The 17915-nt window shown below is 36.6% G+C and overlaps 1 protein-coding gene across 9 annotated transcripts in view; it reads left to right on the forward strand.

The window, feature by feature from the left end:
• The window catches only part of SCAF4 (SR-related CTD associated factor 4), a 112056-nt gene that overhangs the window by 86297 nt on the left and 7844 nt on the right, over positions 1–17915 (forward strand). For 5 of the 9 annotated variants that reach the window (XM_007493217.3, XM_007493219.3, XM_007493218.3 and 2 more), the window contains 3 exons: positions 11300–11462; positions 12410–12496; positions 12652–12825. In XM_007493217.3, the coding sequence (XP_007493279.1) occupies positions 11300–11462; positions 12410–12496; positions 12652–12825 (424 nt within the window). The remainder of the gene's footprint in view (positions 1–11299; positions 11463–12409; positions 12497–12651; positions 12826–17915) is intronic. The other 4 variants (XM_007493220.3, XM_056826037.1, XM_056826036.1 and 1 more) reach the window with 1 other exon arrangement.

Below are 17915 nucleotides of genomic sequence, written 5' to 3' on the forward strand. Positions count from 1 at the left end.
AGGCAACACAATAAGGAGCAGAGTTATGCTTTCAACCTGGGTTTTCCTTTTTCTGACTTGAACATCCTTCACAAATAAGTTCCTCTTTTTGACTATATAGTTACCGTAACACAAATGATATTTGAAACTCAAGCATTTTTGTTGATTATAAAATGCTCTTATGGAGTCATGATAATTACATCCTTAAAGACTCTTCAGAAAGAAGTCTTCAAAACATCTAAGATCATACAACATTTGTCACGAATTGCAACCATCAAGGAAACTTTGTTTTCTGGAAAATTACAAGATGTAAAAGAATATGTTTGCTATTAAAGAAGGCATTTTAATAAAAGGTCAGATTTTAAAGAGAGATTCTTAATGGATGATGAGTTTCTCCCCATGCACCACACTTGTAAATTATCAAGCACCACAATCAAAAAACCTAAAGGTAAAAGAGAAACGGTTTGTTTATATTTGGTGGTTTCCACCTAAGATAAAGATGACATGCAAAAATAGCATCCAGAAAATATATGATTAGAAAAGAAGCAAGGTTACCATAGATTCCTTCTGTGATACAAATATGGTCTCACCTAAACCTAGGGAGATATCAACCCAAAAATATTGAATGAAATATTAATGAATAGATTGAAAGTGTAGTAAAAAGTCCATTCACAGAGTAGATTAGAATTTTACCAGAAATGCAAATTTGGTTAAATATTAAGAAAACTGCAACCATAGTAGGCATGTTAATAACAACAGAAAACTATTTTGAAAACCCCATGATTAGATTCATTTGTAGAAGTTTTTTAAAACAAAATAGCCATTAATTTCTCTTAAAATACTTTTTAAAACCATAAAAAAAATAAATGGAACTTTCTTAAGTATTGCAAATATTATCTAAACCTAAGAGCTAACTTCGCTTATAATGAAGACCACTAGAGGTCCTTCCAGTAAAATCAGAGAAATTCTGTGTCCATTGTCACCAATATTACTTAATACAGCAACAAGAAGAAAAAGAATTGAGAATAAGAAGGGGAAAAATACTATCCTTTCTTAACAGATATGATTTTGTACTTGTTGAACCTTATGATTTCAATGAAAAATTGACACAGCAATTTAAAAGAGAATTATATAAAATGAACACAAAAATTAACCTTTCCTTTGTATTTATTGTCAACAAAATGAACAGAAAGAGAAATCCCATTCCAAATAACTTCAAAATGTATTAAATATTTAGGAGCCTAGTTATGAAGACACAGACTTTATGAACACAGGGGCAGGTAGGTGACTCAGTGGATTGAGAGCCAGGCCTAGAAACAGAAGGAACTGGGTTCAAATCTGTCCTCAGACACTTCCTAGCCTTGTGACTTTGGGCAAGTCACTTAAGCCCCATTGCATAGCCTTTACTGCTCTTCAGCCTTAGAAACAAAATACAATATTGATTTTTAGATGGAAAACGAGGGTTAAAAAAACAAAAAAAACCCCTCTAAAACTAACTATATAAACACAACTTTAAAACAGTTTTACAGAAATAAGGTCTAAATAATGGGGGAAATAGTAATTGCTCATGGGGAGACTTGTATATGATAAAAATTGCAAGATTGTCCAACTTCTTTAACTTTCGGTCAAACTACTGAAAGAACAATTTACAGAGCTAGAAAAAATAATAGTATACATTTATAGGAATAAAAGGTCAGGAATTCCAAAAGAGATTAATTTTTTTAAATGGAGAAGAACAGACTCTGATAGTACCAGATCTCAAACTATACTTCAAAGTAATAAACATTAAAACTATCATATTTCCTTGAGAGAGTGAAAGAGAGAATGTCTATTAGTAGTAAGGATTAGTTGAACAAGTTATACTAATATAGTATTTGTTACATTCAAGGCCCCCAGTTATTGGGGTCAGAACTCATCATTTGGCAAGAGACGTCACACCATAAATTAATGGAGACTGGAAGGTCATAACTTCCAAAATTGTGGGTAGAGAAGCATCTGAGATAATCCCAGGAACTAAAATGGTCAGTTTTGATTATACTGAGTTTGAAAGGCTTTTGCAGACAATTAAGAGGGGAAAAAGAGAAACTATGGGGGTGGGGGGGGTGTAGATAATTTTTCTTATATCCCAGATTGAACATAATGAATGACTCTATAAGAAAAAAGATCCATTCTTCAGTGAATAAATGGGCAAACAAAAGTATCCTTTAAACATCACAGGAGTTAAGGGCATAGTATCCCTGTAATCTGGAAAATACGTGTCAGATTTTTTGGGTCTCCCTTTATACCAGAGAAGAAGTGAGCTGTTTACATTATCTTAATGTAAAATTTTTGTTACGTATTTGGTCATAGGCTAGACATGGGTCAGTGTAGCCTTCCTATGTCATCTTCTGACTTTTGTGTTCCTTTTTACAAACATTTAACTTTTTAATTTATTTTTACTTTTAAAAAGAAATTGTGTATATGGTATTAAAAGTTAAATATATGTTGATATTATGCAATATATGTATTGTATTCATTTCTGATTTTCTAAACTTTTTCTGTGTCATCTGCTGGCCTTTCTTTGCATGTTGTCTACAACTTTTGCAGCACTTCCCCCCCACTCCCCAAATGGCCATTTAATTTCTTATACCAACCAACAATATATCAAAACCATGATGGGAAAAAGTTGCCATGTGCAAGGGATACCTATACTCCAGATCACATTAATGACTAAACTAAATGAAAATAACTGCGGTTCCATCTCATGCACATCAAATTGGCAAAATGAGAAAAAAGAGAAATGGCATTTGTGAGAGGAATGCGTACACTACTTAGCTGTCCTCAAGACATAAAAGAATAAGTGAAAAATAGCATATGTGTAATGTACATAGCACTTTTTCAATGAAATAACTGGAAATTAAAGATGTGTCCCTCAGTTAGAAAGTGGATCACCATATTATGGTAGTTGAATGGGAAAGAATATCACTATATCTTCATATGTGATGAAAAGATACAAATTCAACTAAACCTAAAAAGATTTCAACTGATCAAATGTCTACTTTGTGCCAGACACTGTGCTAATTATTAAGCCAGTAAATAAGTATATATAATGAAAAAGTAGTTCTTGCGAGTGAGAAAGTACTATTCTTAAGAGTTAGGAAATGCATCATTTTAGAAAATAAGTACTTTGATTCAGAGCCAAAAAGGGATGCAGTCCAGGTATAAGTAGCATCCAGTGAGGCTGAAAAGATGACTTGGGGACAAATAGTGCTGTTTAGAAGCTAAATTTATGTGGATTGATACTGTAGAAGGGGTAGGAAGGTGAATGCATAGACTACAACAGTATAAAATTTTTTTTTCTAAAGTCTCTGATCAATGTAGTGATGGACCTTTAATCCAATGGATTTACTTAGCCAGTATGTGGATTTGTTTTCTGGGATTATGTTAATTTGTTGAGAGACAGGATTTTGCATTTGAAGAAAGAAAGAAGAAAAAGAAAAGAGCATCAATGGAACTTTTTTTTTTTAAGTGAAAAAAGGGTTAAAGGAAATGGGCAAGATTGCTTTTGGTTATGTTGAATTTAGCATGTGCTTTTTATTTTAAAAAAATCTTTACATAATGAAATTTATTCATCTTTCTGTATCAAAGTATTTGTATTTGGTGTTCTGCCCAGGTCAAAATAACTAAATTTAAAAGAAAAGGAGGATCCAGTTTTGTGTCCAGAGCTAGAGATAATAATTTATTCATATGCTTCCCTGGTTTCTATATTAAGGGCAAAGAGAGCTGAGGAATAGAGGAGGCAAGATGCCTGACTGGCTGGAATTATTGGAAATGCTTGTAAACAAATCTAGAGAGTTGGAGACAGAGCTAAAATGGCAGAATAGAGAAAGGATTCAATATTCCCCTCTAAACAACTTTAAAATAATGCTTCAAATCAATTTCTGGAGTCATAAAGTGCCAAGAAAAAAGATCAGAGTGAGACATTGTCATCCTACTGAAGACAACATAAAAAGTCTGAAAGAGAGATCTGTGAAGAGACTGATTCAGAGATCACTTTAATAAAACACCACCCTAGCAACAGAAGCAGTAGTTAGTCTTAGAAGTTCTCAAGTTAGAAACAATAACACTTCTCTGGAAACTTTGAAAACTAACCCCTAGAACTGGCTCTGAAAACAGAAGGGTAGAAAAGGCTTGAAGCTTGAGAAAAATTTGGGGGGTGGCGTGGAGAATATGACTATTAAAAGCCAATGTGGTGGCCAGGAAGATCAAGACAAACTCGGAATTTTGAGAGCAAGTAAAGATTCAAAGCAAAAGGGTGAACTGGACACAACCCCCAAAATACCTGAATAGCTAAAATTTTATTTTCAAAATTAAGAGTGGTAGAGAAATATGTATATAGATATATATGAAAGCAAAGGAAGAAAATTGTGGAAATACAATTAAAACATAAAAGAGGCACCACAAATATGGAAGAAAGTAATACCTTAAAAATCAGTATTGGCCAAATGGAAAAAGCGATACAATAATTGAGTGGAGAAAAGAACTCCTTAAGAAGCAGAATTGGCCAAATGAAAGAGGAGATACAAAAGCTCATTGAAGAAAATTAATTTCTTAAAAATAATTAGAAATGGGCAAGTGGGAGCTAATGACTCTGAGATACTAAGAAACAATGAAGTCAAAAGAATGATAAAAAAGAGAGAAAAATATGAAATATTTTATTGGAAAAACACCTGTCCTGTAAAATAAATTTTGGAGATAAGGAATTATTGGATTACCTGAAAGCAGTGACCAAAGAAAGGGCCTGGACATATTTCAAGACATTGTCAAGGAGGAGGCAGCTGGGTAGCTCAGTGAATTAAGAGCTAGGCCTAGAGACGGGCGGTCCTGGGTTCAAATCTGCCCTCAAACACATCCCAGCTGTGTGACCCTGGGCAAGTCACTTGACCCCCATTGTCTAGCCCTTAGCACTCTTCTGCCTTGGAACCAATACCCAGTATTGACTCCAAGATGGAAGGTAAGGGTTTAAAAAAACATTGTCAAGGAAAACTGCCCCAATATCCTAGAATCAAAAGTAAAAAGAAATGGCAAGAATCTACTCATCACCTCCTGAAAGAGATTGCAAAATTAAACATTGTAGCTACATTCCAAAGATCCCAGGTCAAAGAGAAACCTTCACATATGGAACCACAATCAAGATTACATAAGATTTAATGGCTACCATGTTAAGAGAAACGAGGCTTCAGAATAAGACATTCTGGAAGGCAGAAGTGCTGGGATTATAACCACAAATAATTTACTCAGCAGACTTGAGTATAAACCTTCAAGGGATTAAAAAGAGCATTCAAGGAAATAAGAGGACTTTCAAGCATTCCTGGTGAAAATACCAGAAGTGAACACAAAATTTGACTTCGAACTACCAGCCTTAAAAGAAGTATAACAAAGTAAATAGAAAAAAGAACTCGTAAGGTACTCAATAAGATTGTTTATTTTTCCATGAGAACTTGAAATATGTATCTCCTAAGAACTTTACCATTATTAGAGCAGTTAGAAGGATGACATTTTAAAAATGGATCAGCAAGAAAGATGCTCTAGAGCATGAGAGGAAGGAGGAGGAGGATGGATACATCTCATAAAAGAAGGGTGCAAGAAAGAGCTTTTAGCAATGTAGGAGGAAATTGGGAGGGGAGCAACCCTTGGAACTCTCATCTAAATTGGTTCAGTGTAGCAAGCCCCTGCCACAAGAGGGACATATAAATGTGTACGCATACATGTATATACATGCATGAGTACTTTATTAGTAATAGAAATCTGCTTTGCCAACATGTAAGTAAGATAAAGGGGATACAGTGAAGGGGTCGGGGTGCTGAAAGGGAAAGTAGATAAAAGAAGGCAGTGAGCAAAAGCCAAATGGATAAGTTTGAGGGGCAAGATAAAAAGGAAAAAGATCGATGAACAGAAGAAAACATGATGCAGGAAAATGCAGTCATTAATCATCATAGCGAATGTGAATGGGATGAAGTTACCCAAAAAACCGAAGCAGATGGCACAATCCAACAGCTTGTTTACAAGAAATATCCCTGAACTGGAAACACAAAAGTTAAAATAAAGGGCTAGAGGAGAATCTGTTATACTTTAGCTGAAGTTAAAAAAAAAAGAAAGAAAGAAAAGATAAACATCATTGGTTAATTAAAAAAAAATTTTTTTAAAAGAAAGAAATGGGGCAGCTCAGTGGATTGAGAACCAGGCTTAGAGACAGGAGGTCCTGGGTTCAAATCCAGCCTCAGACACTTCCTAGCTATTTGACCCTGGGCAAGTCATTTGACCCCCATTGCCTAGCCCTGACCACTCTTTTGCCTTGGAACCAGTACAACCAATACAAAGTATTGGTTCCAAGATGGATGGTATGGGTTTAAAAATAAAAAATAAAAGAAACTAAAATTCCAGTATCAAAAATTAAGATGAAATGAAAATAAAATTAAAGTAAGTATTAGGCTATTAGCCTAGATTAACTGAAGAGGAAATAGTATACTTAAATAGCGCCATCTTAGAAAAGGAAGTTGAAGAATATACCAGGAAGCTGCCTAAGAAAAAATCGCTAGGACCAAATGGATTTGCAAGTTGATTCTACCAAACATATAAAGAATAAACCCCAAAATTTATAAAGTACTTTTTAAAAGGTTAAATTCCTTATAGGACATAAATGTGGTACTAATAGCTAAACCAGAAAGAAAAGGAAGGAAGGAAGAAAAAGATACACTAATTTCCCTCATAAATATTGATGCAAAAACTTTAATAAAATACTAGCAAGGAGATCATGTCAGTCTATTACAAAGATCAGTATGACCAGGGCAGATTTATACCAGGAATGTAAGAATGGTTCAATATTAGGAAAACTTTATCAGCATAATTGGCCATATCAATAACAAAAAGCAACCTAAATCATATGATTATATCTTTAGATGCAGACAAAGCATTTGACAAAAACAATACCCATTCCTGATTTTTCAAAACACTTGGAATCTGAAATCTTTTTTTAAAAAATCCTTACCTTCTGTCTTACACAATACTATGTATTGGCTCTAAGACAGAAGAGCAGTAAGGACTAGGCAATGGGGGTTAAGTGACTTGCCCAGAATCACACAGCTAGGAAGTGTCTTGAGGGCAGATTTGAACCCAGGACCTCCCATTTCTGGGCCTGGCTCTCAATCCACCCAGCTGCGCCCTCTACGAAATCTTAGGTAAAATGACAAGTAGTATCTATCTGAAACCAAGAATAAGCATTTGATATAATGGAGACAAGCCAGAAACCTTCCCTGTAATATCAGGAGTAACGCAAGGATGTCCATTATCACCACTATTATTGAATATTATACTAGAAATGCTAAATATCAAAATAAGAAAGAAAAGGAGATTGAAAGAATAAAAACAGGCATTGAGGAAACAAAATTCACTGTGGAGATGATATGATTGGGATCTATCAGCTAAGACAACCCTAGGAACTATATGAACATAATTTTAAGAATATTAATTTCTCATGGGTAATCTAAGACAATATAACAAAAATGATACTTTTACCTAAATTAATTTACTTGTTCTGTGCCATACCAATCAAACTATTTAAAAACATTTTTTATTGAGATAGAAAAACAAAATTCATTTGGAATATCAAAAAAGTCAATGGAATTAGTGGGGGGAAATGTAAAGAAGGGATTTTGAGCTATACTCCCAAGCTATAATCGTCAAAGCAATATGGTACTGGCTAAAAAATAGAGTGGCCAATCAATGCAGTAGGTTAGGTATACCATACGTAGTAGTAAATGACTAGTAATCTGTTTGATAAACCCCCCAAATCCGTGCTTTTGTGGTAAGTACTCAACATTTGACAAAATTTGCTAGGGAAAATAGAAAGCAGTTTGGCAGAAACAAGACATAGGCCAGCATTCACACCAGATACTAGTATACGGTCAAAATGGATAAATGATTTAAACATTAAGGTTGATAAAAGTAAATTTAGAGGTACAGAGGAAAATATGTCTGTTGGATCTATGGATAAGGGAAAAATTTGTAACCAAACAAGTGATGAGAGTATCACAGAAGTAAAATGATAATTTTTGATTACTTGTAATTTCAAAATTCCATTTAGAGTTTTAAAATAATTTGTGTTTAATAAAACTTCTTCACAAATAAAATGAATATAGTCAAAATTTAGAAGGAAAACAAAACTGGGAAGAAATTTTGATAGTGTCTGATCAAAGGATATGAACTGGCAATTAGAAGAAACCTTGTTTTGGTGTGCTCTGGAGAATGCAAACTCAGACCACTCTGAAATGCCACCTTATACCTTAGACATGACCATCAAGAAAGGAAAGTGACATACTGAAATGAATGTGGAACAACTGGGACACTGGTACAATGAACAGTTGTGAACGAGTTCGGCCATTCTGGAGACCAGTTCAAACTATGCAAAAGTTTAAAAAACTGTGCATACCCTTTGATCTATATCACAGAGACATCAAATGCAGGGCTATCTTCTATATGTGTAGACATATTTACAGCAGTTATCTTTGTGGTGGCAAAGAATTGGAAATTGAGGAGATGCCGATCAACTGGGGAATAGCCAAACAAATTGTGGTACATGATGATGATGCTGGAATGCCATCATACTATAAGAAATGACAAGTAGGACAGTTGTAGTGACCTCAGATAAAGAACCCATAATGAAAACTTGGCCACCTCCAGAGAGAGAACTGCTTTTGAGGGCAGATCATAGCAAAATTTCTTTTGTTATATTTTTATTGTTTGTGTTTTCTTTTTCAACATGACTAATATGGAAGTGTTTTGCTTGACTTCACAATGTATACTTGATATTAAATTGCCTCCTCAGAAAGAAAATTTGGAACTCAAATTATTTTAAAACTTTTTACCTTTTAGGAAGTAAGAAAATAAAGACAATTTTTTAAAAAGAAAGAAAATGTACCACAGTTGTGAACCCTGGTGGAAAAAGCTAGAAAATGGTACGATTTGTCTTGTTGAGGAATACCATGCTTCTTAGTGGCATAAAATCTCATCATCTGGGAGAATGACCCAGCTTTATTAATCACAACTCTAATTCTCCCCTCTGATTGGAGGTTTGGGTGATAAAGCAGTAAAATTTCCAAAGATCTTCTTTCATGGAGGGATCAGACTTTTAGCTAACTTCATTTACCATTCTCTGATCTGCTGGTTGAACATCATGCCCTAGCACTCCCCTAGCACTGGGTATTCTCTAGCTTTCCCCCTCTTCTTTTCAGCTCTCTTTTGTGTGTTGTCTTCCTTGAAAGTAGGGTTATCCTTTCTCTTAACATACCTCAGCATTATATCAGTGCGGACATACTGAAATTACATAAGTGTTTACTGACTGATAACTTTGGCCCAGATCAACATAGGGAGATAAAGCTATCAGTAGACACTGGACCGCTCCAACACCCAGTGTTCCCTGGGCAAGAGAAGGTACCAGATGTCTATCCGACTTCACCAGACCTTACAGAGGTGTTGTGAACTAGCAGCTTTGATGCCCGCAATCACTGGTGGAGTGAGAAGGGATCTTGTGCTAGCGAGTGACATTCCCAGATAGGGAGCCCCTGCGTTATGTACCAAGAATGGAGGACATTTAGAAGCCAGCCGCTACGGCTGCAGCTGTTTGGCTCAACCCAGTCCCTGAGCAGAGCCTCATTTCTGCTATCTAACGTAGCCTGCAGAGGAAATAACCAAGACGTTATTCCTAGGCCAAATGGGCGTTCAATTTTGCTACTTTGAACCAACAGAACTTTCTAGCCAGCTGACACTGGAGCTCAGAAGAGGGGTGCAACAATTAAACCTGTTTCCAGGTCTTTGGAAAACGTGAAAGTTTGCAATTCCCAGTCTCTCTCTCAAATCCTGTAATGCCCCCCAAAAAGTAGCAACAGGACCAGCAAAGATTTTCAGGAAAAAAGTGTGATAAGTCTAGAGTCAAGAAATAAGCTGGAAGAATGGGCAAATAAAGATCTCTCTCATTTTAGGGACACAGACACAGAAGAGAAATGACACCAAACAAATTAGGGTAAAACGAAATGAGCACAAACTCGGCTAGAATTCTTGGAAGAGGTGAAATAAGGATTTTAAGATAGTAACTTTATAAATAAAAGGATCATTAAGGAAAATTATTTCACACAATCAAGGTTTACAAGTACACATCTATAGAAAAGGTGGATGTACCTACCAACACTTGTCAAATCTGAACTGGTCAATACAAGGAAAAATTCTCTCAGAGGGGTACAGAAACCCATTTCACTCCACGAAGCACCAGATTAAGGGAGGCATTAGTCGAAAGCAAGATAAACTAAGGGTGTACAAAAATATTTATAGCTCTTTTTGAACTGGCAAAGAATGAGATTCTGAGGGAGGTATAGTGGATTAATATAAGTATATACCATAGTGACAGCCTGCTATTGTTTATCACTCTGGCTTACTGACCAGCCAGGATTCCATTGGACTAATGATAGAACCCTCAACTCTTCATAGAGGTGAAGGACTCGGTGTAGAGTGAGACCTGCCCAATGTGAAAATGTGATTGTTTATACATGTTAGTGACTTTGTTTTGCTCATGTTCCCAATTAGAGTAGGGGGCTGGGCTTTTTAAAAGGCTGAGAAAGTATATCCTTGATTAAAACAAATAATAAGTGAATAGGTTCGTTATTTCATTCTAACATACAGAGCCCTTTGGCGTACTTAAAATAAGGTGGACTATGTTTAAAATAAGGTGCAATAGCACCAGGCCTGGAGACCAGAGGGCCTGTGTTCAAATCACAGCTAAAAACTGTGTGGTCCTGAGCAAGTCATTTAGCCCATTGCATAGCCCTTTGCTTGATACTAAGAACTTAAGGATTTTCTAAAAAATTGTTATATCAAATAGCCTTTTACCTAACTGCTGTGCTTAAGTATTCTTTTATTGACCGTAGAATATTTGTTTTGACAAAATTTCAGAATGATTTTGTAGACTTAACTTAATTCCTTTCAGGCCAAGGCTTAGCATGGAGCTATCCTATTTTGCTATGAGAGGGAGAAAGTAAATGTCAATATCCCATAGTAGTTGCACATTTTTCTTCTATTCAAGTACCAGCTCTTAAAGTCTGTACAGATTAGTTTGAATCTGACACCATAAACTTGGAAATGCCAGTCAGTGCTTTATAGTAATGTGGAACTATTTCATGCCAGGTTGATTATTATATATTCATGTAAGTGTTTACATGCACCATCTATGATATGACCATTATCTATATCTACATATACAGATGTATCTATATAATCTCTTCTCTCTTTTTAGGTCCCACCACATCAACCAGGTCCTCCAGTGGTTGGTGCACTCCAGCCACCTACTTTCACACCACCTTTAGGAATTCCCCCACCTGGTTTTGGCCACGGAGTTCCTCCTCCTCCACCACCACCATTTTTACGCCCAGGATTCAACCCAATGCATTTACCACCAGGTATTCCTAGATCACTTAAGAAAGTGTTGCTAACTTAGAATTAATATTGGTTCTCTGTCTGGGTGATAAACATATCCTAAGGAAGCAGTGATGTCATGGGAAAATGCACTAGAAGAAGAATTTCCATTCAGTTATATTCTCATTGATGTGGATACTCCTTATGCCAGCACAGCATAGATTGAAACTTTTTTTTCTTCTTTCTCATCCTGTTTGATTTTTGTCAGTTTTTTCCCATAAAGTTTTCCACTGAGGCTCTATGCAATGTAGTGGTAATCTTACGGATCTTTTAATGGTTTGTGGAGATTATTATAGAACTTGCACTATCCATTTCCCTAGCCCAGTTCTTCTTTTTAAATCATAAATTTCCCTAACATATTCCACGACTTTTCTTGTGGTATTGGTAATTTTCTTCAGTATTCTTGGACCAATTATTCATCTCGCCATAATAATTTACATTGCCGTTTTGAGTCTTTAGAAATTGTGGTATTTCGTTCATAATCCTATTTCTCTCATGGGATGAAGGGTTTTAATTTCTGAGAACAGATTGGGGTTGTTGAAATTGTTTTAGTAATTCCAAAATTCACTGTAGCTAGAACTTTATTCTTCAATTCTGGGCCCGGGTCGTTGTCCATCTGCTGTTCCCTCGCCGAGATAACTGCTAACAGGCCAACTCAAAAGGTCTGCTGGCCAAGTATTTGGTAGAACAACTTATACTTTTCATTCACTTGGTTGTACCTGTGCGTATAGTTAGGTTAATCTCCCTTGAATAAATACAGATTCTACTGAGTGGACACGATCATATTTGAAGTTAGTTCACTTAGCACAGTGTCATGTACAAATAGGACCCAAAAGATCTCATTGTCTGTAGAGATTTGGATTCAGTGCAGGGTGTTTTTCAAAGTTTTACTATCAAATACGAATTGTGATTTGTTTTTCCTTTATTCTAGGTTTTCTTCCTCCTGGACCTCCACCTCCCATAACACCACCAGTGTCTATTCCTCCTCCCCACACTCCACCAATAACCATCCCAAATTGTAAGCATTTTATTCCCTTTATTTTGTGTGTGAGTGAGTGAGAGGGAGAGAGTGAAAGAGGTAACAGAGGGCATCCAGGACGTCAAGGTATTTGATCGAATAAGGAGGGGAAGCAGTTATTCAGCTTTACATGTTGATATGATTATATTCCTTAGCTACTATCGCTGGTATAAATGAAGACACTACAAAAGACTTATCTATTGGAAATCCCATTCCAACAGTGGTTTCTGGGGCTAGAGGAAATGCCGAATCTGGTGACAGTGTGAAAATGTATGGGTCTGCCGTTCCACCTGCTGCACCTCCTGTTACCCAACCTGTTTCACTTCTTGGTGAGTTAATTTTTTTAATATTTTTCCATTTGTGGTTTTCAAAGAACAAATAAATGAAAAATAATACATTCATAAAGCTCTTGAAAATTGTGAAATGTTTCATAAAGCAGATAATCCTCCTGATTATAAAATAACAAAAATTATTTTAATTATTTTTGTAATCTTCTTAAGGAGTGTTTCCCATTTCATTTAGCCTATAAAAATTCTTTTTACTAAGAAATATCTTTGGTTAGCATAAGGAATAAAATTAAGGTTCTTTTTCTTGAGCAAAATATAACTGTGCCAATCTTATACCAATTTTTAGATTGGCTGTCTAAAAGAAAATTTGTCTGTTACATTAAAATTCCCAGATAGTTCTTTTCCTCTCTCCCTATTCTGCCCTAGAGAAGGCATCATTTGACTGCCAAAAAGATATATATGTATATAAAACCTCAACTATTCAGTAGTTCTTTCTCTGGAGGTAAACAGTCACAGTTATCCAAATAGTACTTCTGTTTCTGTATATAATGTTCTCTTGATTCTGCTTGTTTCACTTGATAATTTCATGTAGATTTATTTTTTATTTATTGTATTTTATGTTATATTATTTCATTAATAAATTAGCATTCCTTACCACTCAGTAGTAGTATTCCAGCAGAGTTGCACACCACAGCTTGTTTAGTTATTCCCAGTTAGTGGGCATTCCTTCCATTTTCAGTTCTTTGCCATCACAGAGAGAGCTTCTATAAACGTACAGATCCTTTTCTTTTTCCCACGATCACCATAGTGGTATTCCCAGGGCAGCAGGCATATATACATGGTTCCATAACTCTTTGGGCACAGTTCCATATTGTTCTCCAAAATGTTGGCTCAATTCACTGTTCCACTAATGACGTATTCATGTCCCATTTTTCCACATCTCTAAGGTTTGTCGACTTAGCCAAACTGATAGGGATGAGATGAGATCTCAGAGCTGTTTTGATTTTCAAATCAATAACAATTTATACATTTTTTCATATAGCTTTGATTTCTTCATCCCCAAATTGTCTGTTCATATCCTTTTGACCATTAACCATTATTTTTTCATTTTGTTGATCAAGATGATTGGTACAGAATGAGGCGCTTACATGGTCACATATCTGGCCTCGTAGTATGTGAGACAAACATACAAGGGTGTAGTTGTTACGTGCCTTATGGTGTCCTGACCGTCAGCTCATTGTCCTTCACTTTCATTTTCTCTAGCCTGACTTAAGTGCTGTGGTGAAGTTTGCTTCAGAAGAATCCGTGTTCATTGGATGACTAAGAAATCATCCCTGAGATTGCAATAAAACTATTATTTAACAATATAAATATTATTCCTTATAAAGGACTGTCTTCCATTTTCCCTCTATCCCTGCTTCCTCCCTACCAGTGGTAGGCAGTGTATTCTCTATCAAAACTGTAAGAAGATGAAAATTCTACTCATCCCCATTCTGCTATAAATACCGTGCCATTCCCGTCCACTGAGTCACACAGATAATGAATCACATCTTCAGCTTCAATTATTTTTGTGCTAGCTGTTGGGAATTCAAGTTTGTGAAAGAGTAATTTTATTTATGGAAAACTATCTTATTACATGAATGTCTTTGTAACATGTGAATATTAATTAAATGGAACTCTTAATTTAGCTATGCTCATGGAGAGACTGAACCATGAATAATCCAAAAGTTATATTTATTCGACTTGACAGTGATCTCACATGTACTCTTGTACTCAAAATCTGATATTTTGCTTAAGAACACCTATTGACCAGGTTATGTGGGGATGCAGGCGACACTTTAGGAGACAGGAAAACTAGATCATCTTAGTAGTAGTAATTTACCAGTGGTGATACTTACTGAACTTTTCCACAATTATATGTAATTATAGATAGAACATATTTTCATACATACCTTATTGTAGAAGGTGAAAAAAAGTACTGGCTTTGGGCAAGAGATAGGAATTCTTGTTTTGTCTAAATCTCATAGATATCTCAAAGTAAACCATCTTATTTCTACTCACAGTGACTTAAGTCACATCTGACTCTTCTCTCAAATCTGTACGAATTTCCAGAGTAATATTTCTAAAACACAGTGTGTATAGCGCTCAGTCTATATCTCCTACCCATAATACCAAATATAAACTCTTTTCTTTGGTATTTAAAGTACTTTGTAACCTAGATTCAAGCTACCTTTTAAGGTTTACTTTATATGAATTACTCTTCTTCACTCTAAGATCCAGCCCAATTGGCTTCTTGTTTCCATGCTTCGAGTGCTCTACCGCGTCCCTTTAGCACTCGTGCTACTATATATGAGCCCCCGCCTGATTCCCCACAACCCTCAAAAAATACTTCTAAGTATTTCTGGAAAGCCGGTGTAAGCCCTTTAAGGACGTTTGTTTTGTTTTTGTCAGTCTCCAGGAGTGCCTTGCAGAAAGCACACACCTAATGGTGCTTATTATAGGGCTGTTGACAGCATAACTGCAGTCATTTTTCATGTTTTTGGCCCAGCAATGTGTGCAGTATTCTGAATGACAGAATCCACTTTTACTTAATAAATCCGAATACCATCTTGTGGATTTTAACAGCTTTGTGTTAGTTTAAGTTACGACAGGTCTGAAGTCTCATTGTTTATCAGACAGCCTACCTGTTTAAATGGAAGAGCTGCCCCAGCCCGACCAGGACCAGGACAGCATGTCTGCTCCACTTTTCTTATTCATGCTCCTTGGAAAGTTGGCATCTATATTTTCTACGCCCCTTTGCTCTCTTTTCTCCAGCCTTTGTACTTTTGCTTCTGACCTCCTCACTCAATGGGATCTACTTTCTCTCAATTTACTGTTGATCTCTTCGTTGTCAACTCACATGATTTTTCTCTCGCCATCCTTCTCAACCTGTTGCTTCTCAATCTCTCATCTTGGATACTTTCTGCTCGCTAGGTTTTTACAACACGACTCTCTCCTTGTTCTCCTGCTCTGTCTGACCAATCTTCGGTGTCTTTTGCGGGTTCATCTTTATCGTACCCCAACTGTCAGTGGCCTTGTCTTTGGCCCTTTTCCCCTTTATACTGTCTTGGTAAATTCATCAGCCCCTCCGGGTCAAATCTTGTTTGTGGGGATGACTCCTCGATTTACATGTCCCTCGAGTTTTAGACCCAGATGCATGTGTCCTTCCCCACAAGTCCTTCCTTGTGCGAACTTCCTTATTTCCATCTGACATTTCTACCATCCTTTTGGCTCTCTGTGTTTGTAATCCTGGCATGATTCTTAGTCCATCCTTCCCCCTCACCACCTGTATCTTGTCCTTTCTGACTTCACAGCATCTCCAGTTCTAGCTCTTCTCCATTCCCACAGCGGCCACCTTCATGCCAACTCTGCTGGTTCCTCTCTTGGATTTTGGCACCACCTCATCTCACACCACTTCAATCCGTCTTCCCTAACTCAAGTAATATTTCCCAAGTGTTGATCTGACTGTGTAGTTCCCCTACTCGAAACTCCATGAGCTTCCCATTCAGGAAGAGTTCATAGAGAGCTAAAACAGAAAAAGATGAGATTCAACTTTAAAATGAAAACAATTCCAACCTGACCTTCTTAAGGAAGTTATTAATTTTTAATGGTTTTTAATTTATTATTAATTGATTATTAAAGTAGTTTTATCTTTCTTTAGTTCAAACAAAGAAACTTTTAAAAGGCCTCATACGACCTGGCCCATATCTATTTATCTAGTCTCTTTAGATTGCTATATTGTGACCTAGTCAAATTGGCTTTCAGGCTCTCCCTTCCACTTCTCATCTTCATGCCTGCCATCTCGTGTTCCTGGAATGTCATCCCTCCTCATTTCTGCCTCCCAGAGCTTGGACTCCGTCTTCTGTAGGAATCCTTATCTCCTCGATTGCTTCTAACCTCTTTTCCAAACTGCCTTGTGTTTTACTACTGTGTGTGTGTGCGTGTGCGTGTGCGTGCGCGTGCGTGTGTGTGTGTGTGTGTGTGTGCGCGTGCACAAATAAACTTCATGTGGCTGCTGTATGTTTTCCTATTCATTTGGCTCCTCTGCTAGAATACAAGCTTATTGTGAGTAAGTATAAGAAGTATTTTACTCTTTATTTTCATATTCCCTATTCCTAGTATAGGCTCTGGCACATTGTAACCACTTCCATACTTTTTTGATTGATTCTTTTACTCTCACTACTCTTTGGGATTTCCTTCTCATTTTTTACTGGTCCACTAAACTTCAGTAGTAGAACTGGTCAGACTAAACCCAGCTTATGGTGCTTTTCTTCTGAAATGCAGATGAACCTAAATGTCAATCCTGTGTCTCTCAACACATTAATATCTTGTTTTTCCAAATAGGAACTATGAAAAAAGAAGAGATGAGGCTGTAGAAAAATTAAATACTTCATTTGCTACTAGAATTAAAGTCTTAAAAAACCTCAAAATGACAGTTCTTCAGAGATAAATAAAGTAGAAACTGCAAGACTAATGTTTTATTCTGTGGACTAGGGAAGAAAGAAACTATGCTCAAAAGCAGTAGGTAGTAGCATTGAAGAAGAAAATGGCACGTCCTTCTCTTCACATTAGCCTTTAGCTAGCTTACGTAATCTACCCTTGCCGATTGCACCCTTCCCCTTCAAACTCGGTCTTTCCCACCCTTTAACTCTGTACCCCGTTGGATGGACCCTCGTTTTGTCGCCTGGAACCATCGTTGCCAGTGCTTTGGTACTGGAGCAGTCCCGTTCCCACTCCAGCAGTAAGGAGATAAGCGTTCTTGGAATGCTGATGGAAATCCAAAATGTTTAAGTTTCGTATAATAATGTCTACCTTTAACTAAGCAGAGCGGCCATAAGGAACCTTTCCTCAACTATGAAAAGAATCGCATCCCTCCTATCACTTGGTATATCGTCTTCGGAAATTGTTTTGCCTAGAAAATCCATCACCTTATGCCCACGTTTACATTAAGTCTTATCAGAATTTATCTGATCAGTCATCAGATGAGATCGTGCTCACCCACATCCAGCTTTGAACACCATGTCTTGGGTACCTGCATCGAAATACTTGAAAGTTCCCACATCCCAGGCTAAGACCAAATAACTAGTTAGCCC

Source organism: Monodelphis domestica, chromosome 4, assembly GCF_027887165.1.
Source record: "Monodelphis domestica isolate mMonDom1 chromosome 4, mMonDom1.pri, whole genome shotgun sequence".
NCBI classification, from domain to species: domain Eukaryota; kingdom Metazoa; phylum Chordata; class Mammalia; order Didelphimorphia; family Didelphidae; genus Monodelphis; species Monodelphis domestica.